This window comes from Babylonia areolata, chromosome 23 (genome assembly GCF_041734735.1).
Source record: "Babylonia areolata isolate BAREFJ2019XMU chromosome 23, ASM4173473v1, whole genome shotgun sequence".
Classification (NCBI taxonomy): domain Eukaryota; kingdom Metazoa; phylum Mollusca; class Gastropoda; order Neogastropoda; family Buccinidae; genus Babylonia; species Babylonia areolata.
Window position 1 is genome coordinate 25,273,387 of NC_134898.1, and position 16,003 is coordinate 25,289,389.

At 43.0% G+C, this 16,003-nt stretch overlaps 1 protein-coding gene across 7 annotated transcripts in view; it reads left to right on the plus strand.

Annotated features, from left to right (window-relative positions):
- The first annotated feature begins 14,842 nt into the window (after positions 1-14,842).
- Positions 14,843-16,003, plus strand: part of LOC143297908 (uncharacterized) — a 69,514-nt gene continuing 68,353 nt past the window's right edge. For 6 of the 7 annotated variants that reach the window (XM_076610455.1, XM_076610459.1, XM_076610463.1 and 3 more), the window contains exon 1: positions 14,844-15,303. In XM_076610455.1, coding sequence (XP_076466570.1) covers positions 15,237-15,303 — 67 coding nt within the window. In that variant the 5' untranslated portion in view covers positions 14,844-15,236. Of the gene's footprint in view, positions 15,304-16,003 lie in introns of all 7 variants that reach the window. The other variant, XM_076610458.1, reaches the window with a different exon arrangement.

Sequence of the window (16,003 nt, forward strand, 5' to 3'; positions counted from 1 at the left end):
TACAGTTCATTACTTGCCAGAAGGAAGAAATGTACCACAAGTCTGCATGCACTGGCTGAGTGAGTGCACAGCTATACATTACATGCCAGGTGGGAAAAAGATACCACAAGTCAGTATGTGCTCACTGTGTGTAAGTGTACGGTTGTGCATTACATGCCAGAAGGGAGAATGATAAAAAGCATACTTACTGTATGTGATTGTACAGCGGTACATTCCATGCCATAAGAGAGAGAGATACAAGTCAGCATTTTTGTACTCACTGTGTGTGAGTGTACAGCTGTACATTACAATATACATGCCAGAAGGGAGAAAGAAAGGTAAGCATAAATTCTCTGTGAGAGTAGGGAAAAAGAAGAAGGGAAAAAGATGCATCATGTCAGCTTACTGTGACTGAGTGAGTTTGCAGCTGTACACAATGTGCCAGAAGGGGTGAGTGGTCACCATTGGGTCAGTGATTGACATCGAGGTGTCCAAACTACATGATACTTAGAAATATTGACATCCATTCCTTCTTGCCCCCTCTATTTTATTACCTCAAGTAGATTGACATAGTATCAGACACACGCACTCACATTAAACCACAGACAACTGTCCAAACCTTTTTATTTCTTTTTTTCTTTTTCTTTTTTTTTTAATCATCAATGATTCAAACTATCCTTGGCCAAACATAATGGTGTCACTATTATGGAACTTTGAAAGTCAATATGAACTCAGCTTTGCAACATGCATACTTTATTATTTTCTGAACCAGGTGTAACATCAGATTGGTTATGTGACTTGTGTCATACCAGTAAAGCTGCATGAACTCGGAATAAAAGAAAAAAGAAAATCCCAGTTTCTTGTGAGAAAAATTTAAATTAAATTTCATCATTGACTCAGGAACTTCCCTTCCATGAATGAATAATTCTATTTAGAAGTGTGAAGACACACACTCTACAAAGTAATAAATCTCATTCAAGGGATGTGGTGTTTTCAACAAAATACGGTCATTCAACCAGCTGCCGTGGCGAAGTGGTTAGCGTCGCGGACAGACGGCTGGGAGGACGCGGGTTCGAATCCCAGCGGAGGTGGGTTTTTCGGCCCGTGGCCGGCTCCTACCCAGAGTTGAGTGTGCTGTGGGCTTAAATGGGGAGACTGGGACCACACAGTCGAGTGTCATCCACTTCAAGGATGCGTCTTTGGGTGTGTTGCTCAAATTACCTGACCAACACTGCAAGTGTCTGTATCTCTCGGGCCTGGTTAACGCCGGTATATCATTATGACAGGAAGCGTAGAGTACAGCCTTGTCACGCAGTCCCAAACCAAAATGGACCTCCATAGCAACATCGTCATCATCATCGTCATCCTCCTCCTCCTTCATCGTCATCAATAGAAACAGAATAGTCTCAAAGTCTGTGGCCTTTCATGCCCTGCTCTCATGGTGACCTCAGTTTCGATACCCCTCCACTTCCGTGCTTGGGGTGAGTCCTGTCAATGTCGTCAGTGTCGGCAGATTCATAGAGGGCTGTTGTTTGAGGGACGTGGTGGCGGTCTCCACTCTGGGAGGGACGCTCACTCAGTCTGGCTCCGCGACTAAGCCATTATTGTCGTTAGTAGGGGGCTTAGTAGGTGGTGTCCTAAGTACGTTTAAACAGAACAGGCACCACTGAACACCACCGAAGTGACTCAGCAGCAGTGCAGGGTCTCCTCTGGTGTGTGGCCTCCTGGCGACCTAACATCGATGGTTCCCTGTGGACTGCCGACGCTGGAACTACGACGGACGAACCCGGGTGTGGCCGTGTATGGGGGAATCTAAATGAGCGGCGTGGGAGTAATGCCACTGAAATGGTACAGATGATGGGGCAGCAAAAAAAAACGGTCATTCACATGTGCAAGTGACTTCATCACACTCACTCACGATTGCCAGCATCACAATCTCCATACCCCACCCTACCTCAATGTCTCAATCGTGCTCCCTTTGCTGTGTCTGCTCATAATTTCTTACTTTGGTATGTACATGCTTCAGGGCGGTAAGAACTCTAACACTATGTGCCCATTTGTTGAATGTTTCATGTCACTCTTCATGCATTCATTTATTTACTTTTGTGTTGTTTTATCTTTGGTTTGACACTCATCTGAAAAATGTGCACCTATTGACATGAGAACTTTGCAGTTATTGTCAATGAAATGTCAGTGTCAAGTGTCCCTTTGCTGTATCAACAAATGTTAATCGCTCACAAACATTGCTATGTAGTCTGTTCCAATTTAAGATCATCACTGAGGAGTTGTAATCAGATATGTGTCCAGCACACGCCCCGACAATCTGTTCATATACCCAGTCATCCCACCCAAAAAGTGTGCATCAGTTGGCCTGCACAGAAATGACGTTTTCAAACTGGTACAGACAGGACGAAGGCATCATGGAAATGCGAAAAATTATACTGCACAACTTCATTAAGGGTTTGTACAGTTTAAAGAAATTGTTAAAAAAAAATAAATAAATAAAAAAAGGCTTTTTGAAGTCATTAAAACTTAGGTTTGTAACTTTTCTAATTTTGGCTTCATGATAGTGAAATTAAAAAACAACACACACAAAAACAATTCTGTTAGTAATCAAGCATAAGAGCAAAAAGTAAAACCAAAATATAGATTCTGAAGTAGAAACACTAAGATCCCAAAAGGACTGATCTGACTAAAATAGGGAAACTCACTCATGAAGCAATGATTTATTCAAGGAACATATGCAGGCATTCAGAATTTTCTGCTTTTCATTCCGACTTGAATGAACAACTTTGCAGTGGAGGAGAGAGAACAAGTGCAGGTAACAACTAAAACAATTCTTTCATTATTTCAAAATACCTTTCCAAAGATTGAAAAGGGAAATATAAAGATAAGTACTAAAATCCTTTGAAGACTGCAATAGGGGGGCATTTGAATTTTATCTGAGGAAGAGAGCCAGTTGTACGCCTCCGTGGATTCCTCACACACACACACATTTAGATAGATATATACATAATTATCTTGTCTTTTTCATATTTAGGTGATTTTTATTTTTGCAAAATTTGTGATTAAAAACCTATATGAACCATACCAAACAAAAAAAAACAACAACAACAAAAAACCCACCCTACCTCCCTCCCACACACACAGAAAGAAGAAAAAATAGTAAACTGAAAAAGATCAAGGAGAAACACTTAAAAAGTTTGTTTCCAGGATACGTCCCACAGACTATGGGGTGTGACCAGTGGTGTTTGGTACACCACATCTAATGTTTTTTTGTTTTTTTTTAATCAATGAAAAAAACGAAACGGGGTTGGAGGGGGTGGCGGTAATAATCAGATGCATAACTGAATAGCCGAATGGTTAAATCGTTGGACTTTCAATCTGAGGGTTAGAATCTTGGTGACAGCGCCTCGTGGGTACATGATGGAGATTTTTCCGATCTCCCAGGTCAACATATGTGCAGACCTGCTAGTGCCTAAACCCCCTTCGTGTGTATACACACGCAGAAGATCAAATATGCACATTAAAAATCCTGTAATCCAGGAAACAAAAAATAACATACCCAGTATGCACACCCCCGAAAACGAAGTATGGCTGCCTACATACATGGCGGGGTAAATTAACAAAACGGTCATACACATAAAATGTTACATGTCTGTCTGAGTGTGTATGTGTACGTGCCTGAAATCTGATTGAATGACACAGGAAACGAATGATGAGTGCCCAGTGGCAGCCGTCAGTCCGGCTCTACCCAGGCATAGACACTAGAATTCCCTAGATATTAGTGTCAATGACCCAGGTAGGCAGCCTGTTGTGAAAATGACCCCGTGTTTATAAAGTGCTTAGAGCTTGGCACCGACCGAGGATAGGCGCTATATAAGTATCCATATCTATCTAAAATAATAGAAACTGGTCAGGCCATGACTACGAAGTGAGAACACGATCAAAATTTAAGGAATATACCTATATCAAACGGAGGGGATCAGCCCGATACTCCCCGGTTCGTCAATCCATCTCACAAAGATCCAAAAACAGGCACATACACATAATTATACGTATACAGCTGTGACTGATAATGATTTCTGCTTGATCAAAGATGTGTTGTGGAATGATGACACGGGGTAGTGTCGACACGCTCCCGTTAGGGCCCGCTATCGTGTGGGCTCGCTGCTTTGTAATGGACTTTGACGCTCGCATCACTGACGACTCAGGGAAACACACACACTCTCTCTCTCTCTCTCTGTCTCTAGGAGATTCTCTCTCTCTCACTCTCTCTCTGTCTGTCTAGCATTTGACGTGATAGACCACAACCTCTTACTTAGAAATCTTGAACGATATGGAGTGGCAACCAGTAGTCTTAGTTTACTCCAACCATATCTCACAAACAGGCAACAATGCGTGACAATGGGTTCATCAGTCTCCGTGCTAGCAGCACTTGACTGTGGCGTTCCTCAAGGGTCTATTTTAGGCCCTTTACTATTCTCAATATACATAAATGACCTGCCTCTCCATATAAAATCCGCGTGCGAACTCTTTGCGGATGATACAACAATCCACACATCCCATACTGATATCAACGTTCATAGACTTACAAGAAAGTACTAATGAACTCGTCCAATGGACTGAACTTAACCACATGTCTCTTCATCCACTAAAAACAAAATGCATGTTGATCACCACCAGACAAAAGAGGCAAAACACTATCGATAAATTTCCTCCCATCCAACTTAAAAATGAACTTATTCAGCAAGTTAGTAATCGTAAAGTTCTGGGAGTCATATTAGACAACATTCTCACTTGGATTCCTCACATGACTTCCCTTTGCAAAAAAGACAGCCCAGAAGAACCATCAACTGTCCAAAACTAAAGCACTTCCTTGACCTCCACTCACGGAAATTATTTTTTCAAGCACATATCCAATCTACGCCTCAACACTATGGGACTCCGTCAGTGCAAATACCATGAAGCCATTACTAAATCTTCATGAATAGGGGCTGAAGCTGATACTCCTAAAAAAAGACTTCCCCATTGGACTCAGACTATAAACAAGCGAAAATTCTCCCTCTAGTCCGTAGATTAGAGTACAACAAAGGAAAACAATGCACAAGATTATGACAGGAAATGAACCACCAACACTGATAAACAAATTCTCTGTAAATTCATCAAGGAATCCCCCAAAAGTCCTTATCCCAATCCCAAGAATTGATTTGTTCAAATCCAGTTTGGTTTACTCAGGCACCACTCTATGGAACTCACTCCCAGCAACAGTTAAACAACACCACTGCCCTACTACCTTCAAAAAGCATTACCTTTCCCACCTTATGACAGTGTAATGTCCACTTTGTTCATACCGATTGACTCTTGGTGTGTACGGTTGCCCAAGTTCCCCCCCCCCCACTCCCCCACCTCATCATATTATATTGTACCCCTGTTTTGTTTTGTTTTTATGTGTGTGAACTGAAGTATTATTTCATAATAATTTTATTTCATTCGTTTGTAATGCATGTTTCTTCTGTTTGCTTCTTCGGTTCTTTCATTTCTTTCCATTAAATGTAGTTATATTCATGCAGTAGTTGCCAGTTGCTCCATTGTCAATTCGATGTATTGATGTATGTGTACCGATAAGCGCATAGTCCTTATATATGTGTGTGTATAATATATATATATATATATATATATATATATATATATATATTATACACACATATATATAAGGACTTCCTTGCTGACCTGATGTTCTCTATCACATTGTCCATGCAATATGAGGTTATCTATTCGCACGGTTAGTTGATATTGCTTTATTCTCTCTGTCTGTCTGTCTGTCTGTCTGTCTCTCGTTCACCTGTGACATTTTTATTCTCATACTATTCTATATGTTGAATTATGTTTCCTTTGGCAATGAGCACCCCCCCCCCCACACACACACACACACCCTGTTATTGCTATGTGTATTTTTATTAGACTTACTGTTTTATATTCACATCAGTATAGTATTTTTGAACATACACAATGTATGCTTATATGTGTGCAAGTGTTCGTGTGCGAGATAGATAGATAGAGAGAGAGAGTGTGTGTGTGTGTGTGTGCGTGTGTGTGTGTGCGTGTGTATGTGTGTTCTGTTTTTTGTTGTTGTTGTTTTATGTCGATTCCATGATTGTGCCTCTCTCTCTGTGTGTGTGTGTGTGTGTGTGTGTGTGTGTGTGTGTGTGTGTGTGTGCGTGTGTGTTATTTTCACCATGCTTATGCCTTTATGTAGTATAGTATTCGCATTCTATGACTTTAAGTAGCATTGTGTAGTGCATGCAATGACATATATAACGTAGTTTTGTGTAGTGTAGACCCTGTTTCAACACTCGGCTTATATCACAGATTGACATAAGTTTACATTTGGGCCAACAGTAAAGTGAGAGCTGTATCATCAATGGTTTCTCCAGTCAGTGGGAAACCATTTACAGCTTAGTCTTTTGTGAAGGACTATGACTCTCAAACTAGGAGGCAAAATTGCACTGGCTTCTTAGTGCTGCAGCCTTGTGGGCTAGTTGGCCTTTGGGAACCATCCCAACGCCGACTGTCCTAAAACCCTCTTGGCCGTGAGAGTGGGGATGTACTTGGGCAAGACACTCTCCACTATAATCAAATTCTAGCCCAAATAGTCGGAACAGCAGTTGCCTCCTCTGCTGTTCTGATGGTCATAGTCGGACACGACTGACTATCATATATAGACCCTGTTTCACGGAGGGGACTGGATGAAAAAAACCGCGCCAGTGCTTATCAATTATCCTCGATAATAAAGAATTTGTCTTTGTCTTGTCTCTCTCTCATTTTTTCTCTTTCTCTCATTTTTTTCTCCTCTCTCTCTCTGTGTGTGTGTGTGTGTGTGTGTGTGTGTGTGTGTGTGTGTGTGTGTGTGTGTGTGTGTGTGTGTTCTTTTTGTTGCAGTTGTTCTTTTTGGTTAGTTTTTTTCGTGTGTGTGTTTTTTCGCCTCTGTTATGTATTTCTGTTATGTATTTCTACTAACACCATGTTTTATTCTTATTTAGTATTGTGTAGTGTAGACCTTATTCAGGGAGGGGACTGGATGTAAAAAAAGCAAACCACTGCGTTTTTAATCTATTATCCTCCAAATAAAGAATTTTGTCTTGTCTTGTATTGTATTGTCTCTATCTGTCTCCGTCACTATCTCTCATTTTCTTTCTCTGTCTCTCACCCTTTCTGTCAGATTCTCTCTCTCTCTCTCTCTCTCTCTCTCTCTCTCTCTCTCTCTCTCTCTCTCTCTTCTCTCTCTGTGACTTTCTGTCTCTCTCATTTTCTGTCTCTCTAAGTCAAAGAATACCAAAAAGAACAGGTACAAGGCCATCATACCATCGATCGCCTCAAAGAAATAAAGGCGGCCGTATTTCTAGCATGAACGGTGGAGCACAATGCTTTGCAAATCAAACGACTATTGGCATCATTTCCAAACCAACATTGCGCAAATTTCTTCTCAACGGAACAGTGTCTCTGTGGGATTTTTCCAAATACAACAGACTGAGCAACACGCTAGACGCCACGTTCCTGGCATCAGAGATCTTTTCCCATCTCTCTTGCGGCCAATCAGTGCGGGGAGCCTTTAGAGTTTTACAGCTAATCAGTGACATTAAACATTAAAATGTACAGCTCTAGTGACATAGGGGTACAAATCAGAACAATAATGGTGAAAACAATGAAACAAAATCGAATAGGGGAGAAAGAGAGAGAGACAGAGAGAGACAGAGAGAGACAGAGAGAGAGAGAGAGAGAGAGAGAGAATCTGACAGAGGATCTGGAGAGAGAGAGAGACAGTATCAGTCGCGGCTCAAGGAGGCGTCACTGCTTTCGGACAAATTCATATACGCTACACCACATCTGCCTCATAGCAGATGTCTGACCAGCAGCGTAACCCAACGCGCTTTGTCAGGCTTTGAGAAAAAAAGAAGAAGAAATAAATGAATATTTAAATTGAAAAATAAATATAAAAAAGAGAATAATAATGATAATAATAATATAAAAGACAATCATGACAATGAATAAACAAATAAGCAAATAAATGTAAACCATGCAGACACTACATACACACACACACACACACGCACACACATACACGCGCGCGTGCATAACAGATATGCAATAAACATGCAGTTTCACAGATATGAATGTACAAACAAATACACATAAACGTACACGAGCCCCGGGCACTGACACACACACACACACACACACACACCACCTCCCAAATTACCCTGCAACCCCCACCCGCCCCCCACCCACACACTCATTCCTAGGCTACGTATGGAAGCTTCCACGGCACACTGCACACACACACACACACACACACACACACACACACACACACTTATACTGACAAGCACACACACGCGCCCATACCTCACCCCCATCCCCACACAATATGCATATATATATATATATATATATATATATATATATATATATATATATATATATAAATGTGTGTGTGTGTGTGTGTGTGTGTGAGAGTATGTCTAGTACTTCATTTTTATGATGTAAAAAAATGTGTCTCAGTAATGGAAAAAATCAGTACAACTCAGCATGCGATGCCAGCGTCAGTGATGCTTCAAAGTGAAAACCGAAAAGGCGGGTGTCTACTGAAATGGTACAGTGAGGAAACCGTGTGGTTTATACGTAAAAGCTCACTCGTCCGAACACACAAGGACACACACGCGCGCGCGTGAAGAATCCGGCGGCGATAGTACTTGGATACTAGCTTTTGTGCAATATGATATGTGAAGACTGATGACAGCCAACAGGCCCCATTGATCAGGGACCCACACTACCTGTCACTCCGTGCAGCCCTCACAAACCCCCACTAGGCTTCTTCTCTTCTCTTCCTCTTCTCTTCCTCTTCTCTTTCTGTTCCTCTTCTCTTTCTCTTCTTCTCTTCTCTTCCTCTTCTCTTTCTGTTCTCTTTCTCTTCTTCTCTTTCTCTTCTTCTCTTTCTCTTCTCTTTCTTCTCTTTCTCTTCCTCTTCTCTTTCTTCTCTTCTCTTTCTGTTCTCTCTCTGTTCTCTTTCTGTTCTCTTCTCTTTCTCTTCTCTTTCTCTTCTCTTCTCGTCTGTCGAGGCGGGTCAATCCGGCCTCAGCTGCTGCAACATGTTACCTTCGCTGGGATGAGTCAAACAATAAGAGAGCGAGATTGACTGAGAGAGAGATACAGAGAGGGAGAGGGTTGAGGAGGAGGAGGAGGAGGCGGACGGGGGTGGGAGGGGTAGGACTAAGACACCACAGAAAGGTCGTTTGAAAGAGAAAGGAGGTTTAAGGCGGTTGGATTTTTAAATAATATTTTTTTAAAGTATATATGTATATATAGAATGCTCCGAAGGTCGTGGTTAGGAATTTGACAGAAAGACAAACAGTGAAACAAAAAGACGATGACAACAACAACAACAACGACAAGAAAACAGCCTCATGCTTCTCCGTCCACAAGAACCCATAGATCGATGTATTGGTTAGTCTTACTGAAGACCTGTTGATCCACAGACAATCCGCCACACACCCACCACACACACATGAACAGTCAGTTGCAGAGTGGGTGAGATCAATTTGGATGCAGAGATCAGTATCTCAGATGAAATCAAGAAAATATGTCAGAAATGAGTGACGGTAGGAAATCACGGAGTTCTCAAAACAAAACATGAGAGAGAGACAGAGAGAGACACACACAGACAGAGACACAGACAGACAGACAGAGACAGAGACAGAGAGCCGGGTGACGGTGACTTTTAAGGTAAAAAACTTTACGGCAACTGATGCAGGTTCTCCGCTGGTGTGTGGCCTCACGACGGCACAACTCTGACATATACAAGTTCCCTGTGGACTGCCCCGCGCTGGCACTCCAAAAGAAACAGCCTGAACTGGTGGTGGCCGTGCACTGGCACTCCAAAAGAAAGAACTGGTGGTGGCCGTGCACTGGCACTCCAAAAGAAACAGCCTGAACTGGTGGTGGTCGTGCACTGGCACTCCAAAAGAAAGAACTGGTGGTGGCCGTGCACTGGCACTCCAAAAGAAAGAACTGGTGGTGGCCGTGCACTGGCACTCCAAAAGAAAGGACTGGTGGTGGCTGTCCACTGGCACTCCAAAAGAAACAGCCTGAACTAGCGGTGGCCGTGCACTGGCACTCCAAAAGAACTGAAAGAACTGGTGGTGGCCGTGCACTGGCACTCCAAAAGAAAGAACCGGTGGAGGCCGTGCACTGGCACTCCAAAAGAAAGAACTGGTGTTGGCCGTGCACTGGCACTCCAAAAGAAAGAACTGGTGGAGGCCGTGCACTGGCACTCCAAAAGAAAGAACTGGTGTTGGCCGTGCACTGGCACTCCAAAAGAAAGAACTGGTGTTGGCCGTGCACTGGCACTCCAAAAGAAAGAACCGGTGGAGGCCGTGCACTGGCACTCCAAAAGAAAGAACTGGTGGTGGCCGTGCACTGGCACTCCAAAAGAAAGAACTGGTGGTGGCCGTCCACTGGCACTCCAAAAGAAAGAACTGGTGGTGGCCGTCCACTGGCACTCCAAAAGAAAGAACCAGTGGAGGCCGTGCACTGGCACTCCAAAAGAAGGAACCAGTGGTGGCCGTCCACTGGCACTCCAAAAGAAAGAACCGGTGGTGGCCGTGCACTGGCACTCCAAAGGAAACAGCCTGAACTGGTAATACTATGCCAAGGATCACAATTCAACAAATTCATACTAAACAAATAGTTGACACAACACAACTTCCACGCTTCATGTTAGTTATCCAAACTGCAAAATTCAGCATGAAAAGAAATGATGTCTACTATTCTGACATCTGAAAAAATACTAATAAATAAAACAATAAGTAAAATAGAAACAAACTGAATGGACGAGAACAACTGAGTTATAATTATAATCAAATAAGGGAATGCCATTCGTACATGACTGATTAAACACTCAATTGATAACCATGTAAGCTGAAACTGCCTTTGTATAGACATACGTTTTAGACACAAAATGCAGCATGCTGTAATAAAAGTACTTAAGTAAATAATCATGTGCAACTCAGACTGCCTGTATATTCACATACATACATATGATTATGAATTTACATTGGTGTCAAACTGAATTTCTGCTATATCTATATGATTGTTGTTTTCAGTTTATTTTTGCACTTTATTGGTACTACCTCCCCCCCCCCCCCCCCCACTCCTCTCCCTACATAAATTAATTCCTTGTGATGACACAGGTATATTACTGAAGAAAGCTATGACACAGGTATATTACTGAAGGAAGCTATGACACACGTATATTACTGAAGAAAGCTATGACACAGGTATATTTACTGAAGAAAGCTATGACACACGTATATTTACTGAAGAAAGCTATGACACAGGTGTATTACTGAAGAAAGCTATGACACAGGTATATTACTGAAGAAAGCTATGGCACACGTATATTACTGAAGAAAGCTATGACACAGGTATATTACTGAAGAAAGCTATGACACAGGTATATTACTGAAGAAAGCTATGACACAGGTATATTACTGAAGAAAGCTGTGACACAGGTATATTTACTGAAGAAAGCTATGACACAGGTGTATTACTGAAGAAAGCTATGACACAGGTATATTACTGAAGAACGCTATGACACAGGTATATTACTGAAGAAAGCTATGACACAGGTATATTTACTGAAGAAAGCTATGAAGAAAGCTATGACACAGGTATATTTACTGAAGAAAGCTATGACACAGGTATATTACTGAAGAAAGCTATGACACAGGTATATTTACTGGAGGAAGCTATGACACAGGTATATTACTGAAGAAAGCTATGACACAGGTATATTACTGAAGAAAGCTATGACACAGGTATATTTACTGAAGAAAGCTATGACACAGGTATATTACTGAAGAAAGCTATGACACAGGTATATTACTGAAGAAAGCTATGACACAGGTATATTACTGAAGAAAGCTATGACACAGGTATATTACTGAAGAAAGCTATGACACACGTATATTACTGAAGGAAGCTGTGACACACGTATATTACTGAAGAAAGCTATGACACAGGTATATTACTGAAGGAAGCTGTGACACAGGTATATTACTGAAGAAAGCTATGACACAGGTATATTACTGAAGAAAGCTATGACACAGGTATATTACTGAAGAAAGCTATGTTTCGCTCTGCTCTGTACTGTGTCATGGCCACTAACATGTAGAAACATTCAGACGTCATTGCACGAGGCCAGTGCGTTGAGGAGCATCAACAAAAGGTCAAGGGTCATGGCTCCAATCTGGCGACAAGTGTCATGGCTGACTGTTGTTGCTTGTTCTGAATGGAACCAACATGTGAGAGGAGTGTGTGTGTGTGTGTGTGTGTGTGTGTGTGTGAGGGTTTGTTGATATGCATGCTCACACACGTGCAACTGCCAAAAGGTGTGGTTGTGGGTGTGGGTGGTGCCGGATGGTAAAATGCGTACGCACGTGCATTTGTTAGTGTATGCACATGATAAACATAACTGACGAAAGTTGTCGGTACCGTCGGCTGTTGAGTTTATCCATTTGGTTTAGTTTAGATTAGATATGATTGATGCACACGTATGGCAAGCTATTAAAGATGAACTTAAACAGTCGGTTCCTTATCATCAAAACCATCGCATGGATAGTAGTATCACGGCAGGGCATTTTGGAATAGTTCAAGTTTTGTTTCACCGAATGTGCACAGTCGGAAAACCAAAACATTATTATGTCAGTCAGTCTTAAACTGTGTGAAGAAAGCTGAAGGGCAGCGTGTCTATCAGTCTCCCTCAACACGCGACTGGAATAGACATTCACGTTCTGTTTGAAGCGCAAAAGATGTGTGTATTAATGTACCTATTGGCGAAAGTGTGTTCTTCTGGTTTTTATCAGTCGTTTCTTCCCCCATAATTACCTTGAGTGTGAAATATAGAAAGAGATTTGGCCCGGCACAATAGCTGAATTGTTTTACTAGTGTTTGCTGTGCCTGAAATCTATGCTCGTTCGGTCGGATTTAAAAAAAAATCATTTATTTATTTATCTATCTATTTCTTTTAGAGTCTCCACCTGGGTCAGTACATTCATGTGCGGATATGCTACTGTATTTGCTTCGTTTGTATACATATGTACAATATCAAACACGCACACCAGCCTCCGTGGCGAAGTGGTTAGCGGCGCGGACTAACGGCTGGGAGGACGCGGGTTCGAATCCCAGCGGAGGTGGGTTTTTCGGCCCGCGGCCGGCTCCTGCTACCCAGAGTTGAGTGTGATATGGGTTTAAATGGGGAGACTGGGACCACACAGTCGAGTATCATCCACTTCATGGATGCAAGTGTCTGTATCTCTCGGGCCTGGCTGACGCCGGGACAGGAAGCGTAGAGTACAGCCTTGTCATGTAGTCCCAAACCAAAATGGACCTCCATAGCAACATCGTCATCTGGGAGTGTGACAGACGAACCCGGGTGTGGCTGTGTTCGTGTGACTCGGAATGAGCGGCGTTGGAGCAATATGCCACTGAGACGGTGCAGATGACGGGGCAGGGAAAAAAAAGAAAAAAAATCAAACACGCACGTTGGATCGAGACTCCGGCGGCCCGGTGATTCCAGCACAGTATCTCAGCGTTCGGTGGGTTATGGAACTACGAGAAATGTGAACTTACCCATCAGATAGACATAGCTAGGCCTACCCTCCAAAACGGGGTATGGCTGCCTAAATGTTGGAGGTAAAAACGGTTTTACACATAAAGCTCACAGGCAGCTTACATCTCTGTATAATGCAGCTTACATCTCTGTACAATGCAGCTTACATCTCTGTACAATGCAGCTTACATCTCTGTACAATGCAGCTTACATCTCTGTACAATGCAGCTTACATCTCTGTACAATGCAGCTTACATCTCTGTATAATGCAGCTTACATCTCTGTACAATGCAGCTTACATCTCTGTACAATGCATATGACAGTCTCAGCCCATGAACATAGAATTTTACAAGATTTTCACGGCAGAAAATGAATACGTGTTTATATTTGAAGATACACTTTTTCTGCAGATTCAGTGGAAAAAAAGTAAAGTCTGCATCTGGTACGTGATTGACATCTCACTTTGTCCCCGATTCCCCCCCCCCCCCCTCTCTCTCTCTCTCTCTCTCTCTCTCCCTCTCTCTCTTCAGTATATTGTGAAGAGATTTCATGGAACGAACAAAAAAACGTCGAACTATGGCAGAAATTCCCCTCTCGTTTCACTTTCAGAAGTTCTCCGTCTCCGGCGCACTGATCGAGCTGTGCTTTTGTGTGCATGGAAGGCAACAGATGTGTTAGGTTTACCTGTAGTAGCAGTCGGTGGGGCATGTGGCAACACCTGAGCTGGCCTCAGTCATGTCAGCCAGTCCCTAGGAAAGTCTCGGCCTCAGCGCACGCGCCACGTCGTTGTTTTAGGGGGCTTGGCAGCAGCCCCCTTCCCTTCTAACTCCCCCCCCCGCCCCCCCTTACCCCCCTCCCTCCACCCTACTACCTCCCTAACCACCCACTACACACACACACACATACACATACGTATCCACCCCCCACCTTCTACACTCGTATCGGCAACCTCTCCATCACCCCGCCACCCCACCCTCATCTTCTTTGCTGTAAGTCATTCGTCTAGGGTCTGTGCTTCTTTCTGAACAGATTCCCCCCCCCTCTCTCTCTCTCTCCCCCTTTCTTTATTTCTCCATATCTCTTTCTTTCTCCGGCTCCCTCTCCCCCTTTTGTTGTCACTGTGCCAACCTTTTCAGTGTCGGAGGACGTTTCCTCCACTCCGATGCTGCCGCACGAGTGAGTGAGTGAGCCGATGTGTAAATTCCACAGTGTTCAGACTGCGATGTGTCAGGAGTTGTTCTGTCGAACTTCTGACAGTGAAAACCTACAGCCCAGAGGAGAACTTGTCCCAACTTCACTCCTCGTATTTCGATCAGTCGTCAGTTCGGATGATACGGTGATGATGTTATCCGTGACGATCTTTTCTCTATCCAGCTATTGACAGTGAAAATCCTACAGTCCACACGACAAAACTTAGCCAACTTCACTTCTTGTGTTTCGATCAGTCCGTCATTTCGCGGGATGATACGGTGATGATGTCATCGATGACGACGGCAAAGAAGTGTTTGTGCGATTTGTAAGAGGTGTCTTGGAGGACTGAGGTATAAAGTCAGGTTGATAACTGTGATAACTACACCGACACACTAACATGTTTTCAGGAGGTACGGCTTTTCGAACACCATCCTACTTTCCGCTATGGAGTCAAAAACGCCGCAGTAAGTATTCAATGTTTCTCACTTGTTCTGATTCATTGACTGATGAGAACTCGAGTTTGTCAGTAGGTGATACGTTTAGCAGCGTGCGAGACTGATGGCACATTAGGCCACTATGTGACCATAATTATGAGTTTGATAATTTATTAAATGCAACTGGCAAAGCTGACGGTCGGAATCAGTAGTTCCACAACAACGATAAAAGTGGAGTTGGTTTGGGGCTTATTCATATCAGTCAAACCAATTTGTTTTGGGATTTTTCTCAGTGTATACTAGAATGGTTTACTCAGCCTGGTCACAGTGTCAGTGGCGGGATCTGTGCGGCCAGTTAAGGTAGAAACACTAAGAGCAAGGGAAAGACATCATTGGCAGAATGTACACAATGTTAACACATGAAATCAGCACAGAAAGCCATCACTGTTGCTATTTTTTTTATCCTTACGTCGCAGGCTCAGTTTTCCATTATGTGGAAATATGATGTGGATTGCAGATACTGAGGCCTACGTCTGATATTCACTCCCCAGGGTGTGTGCGTGTGCGTGTGTGTGTGTGTGTGTGTGTGTGTGTGTGTGTGTGTTCGTGTGTGTGTGTGTGTGTGTGTTCCCGTGTGCGTGTGTGTGTGTGTGTGTGTGTGTGTGTGTGTGTGTGTGTGTGTTCCCGTGTGTGTGTGTGTGTGTGTGTGTGTTGTGTGTGTTCCCGTGTG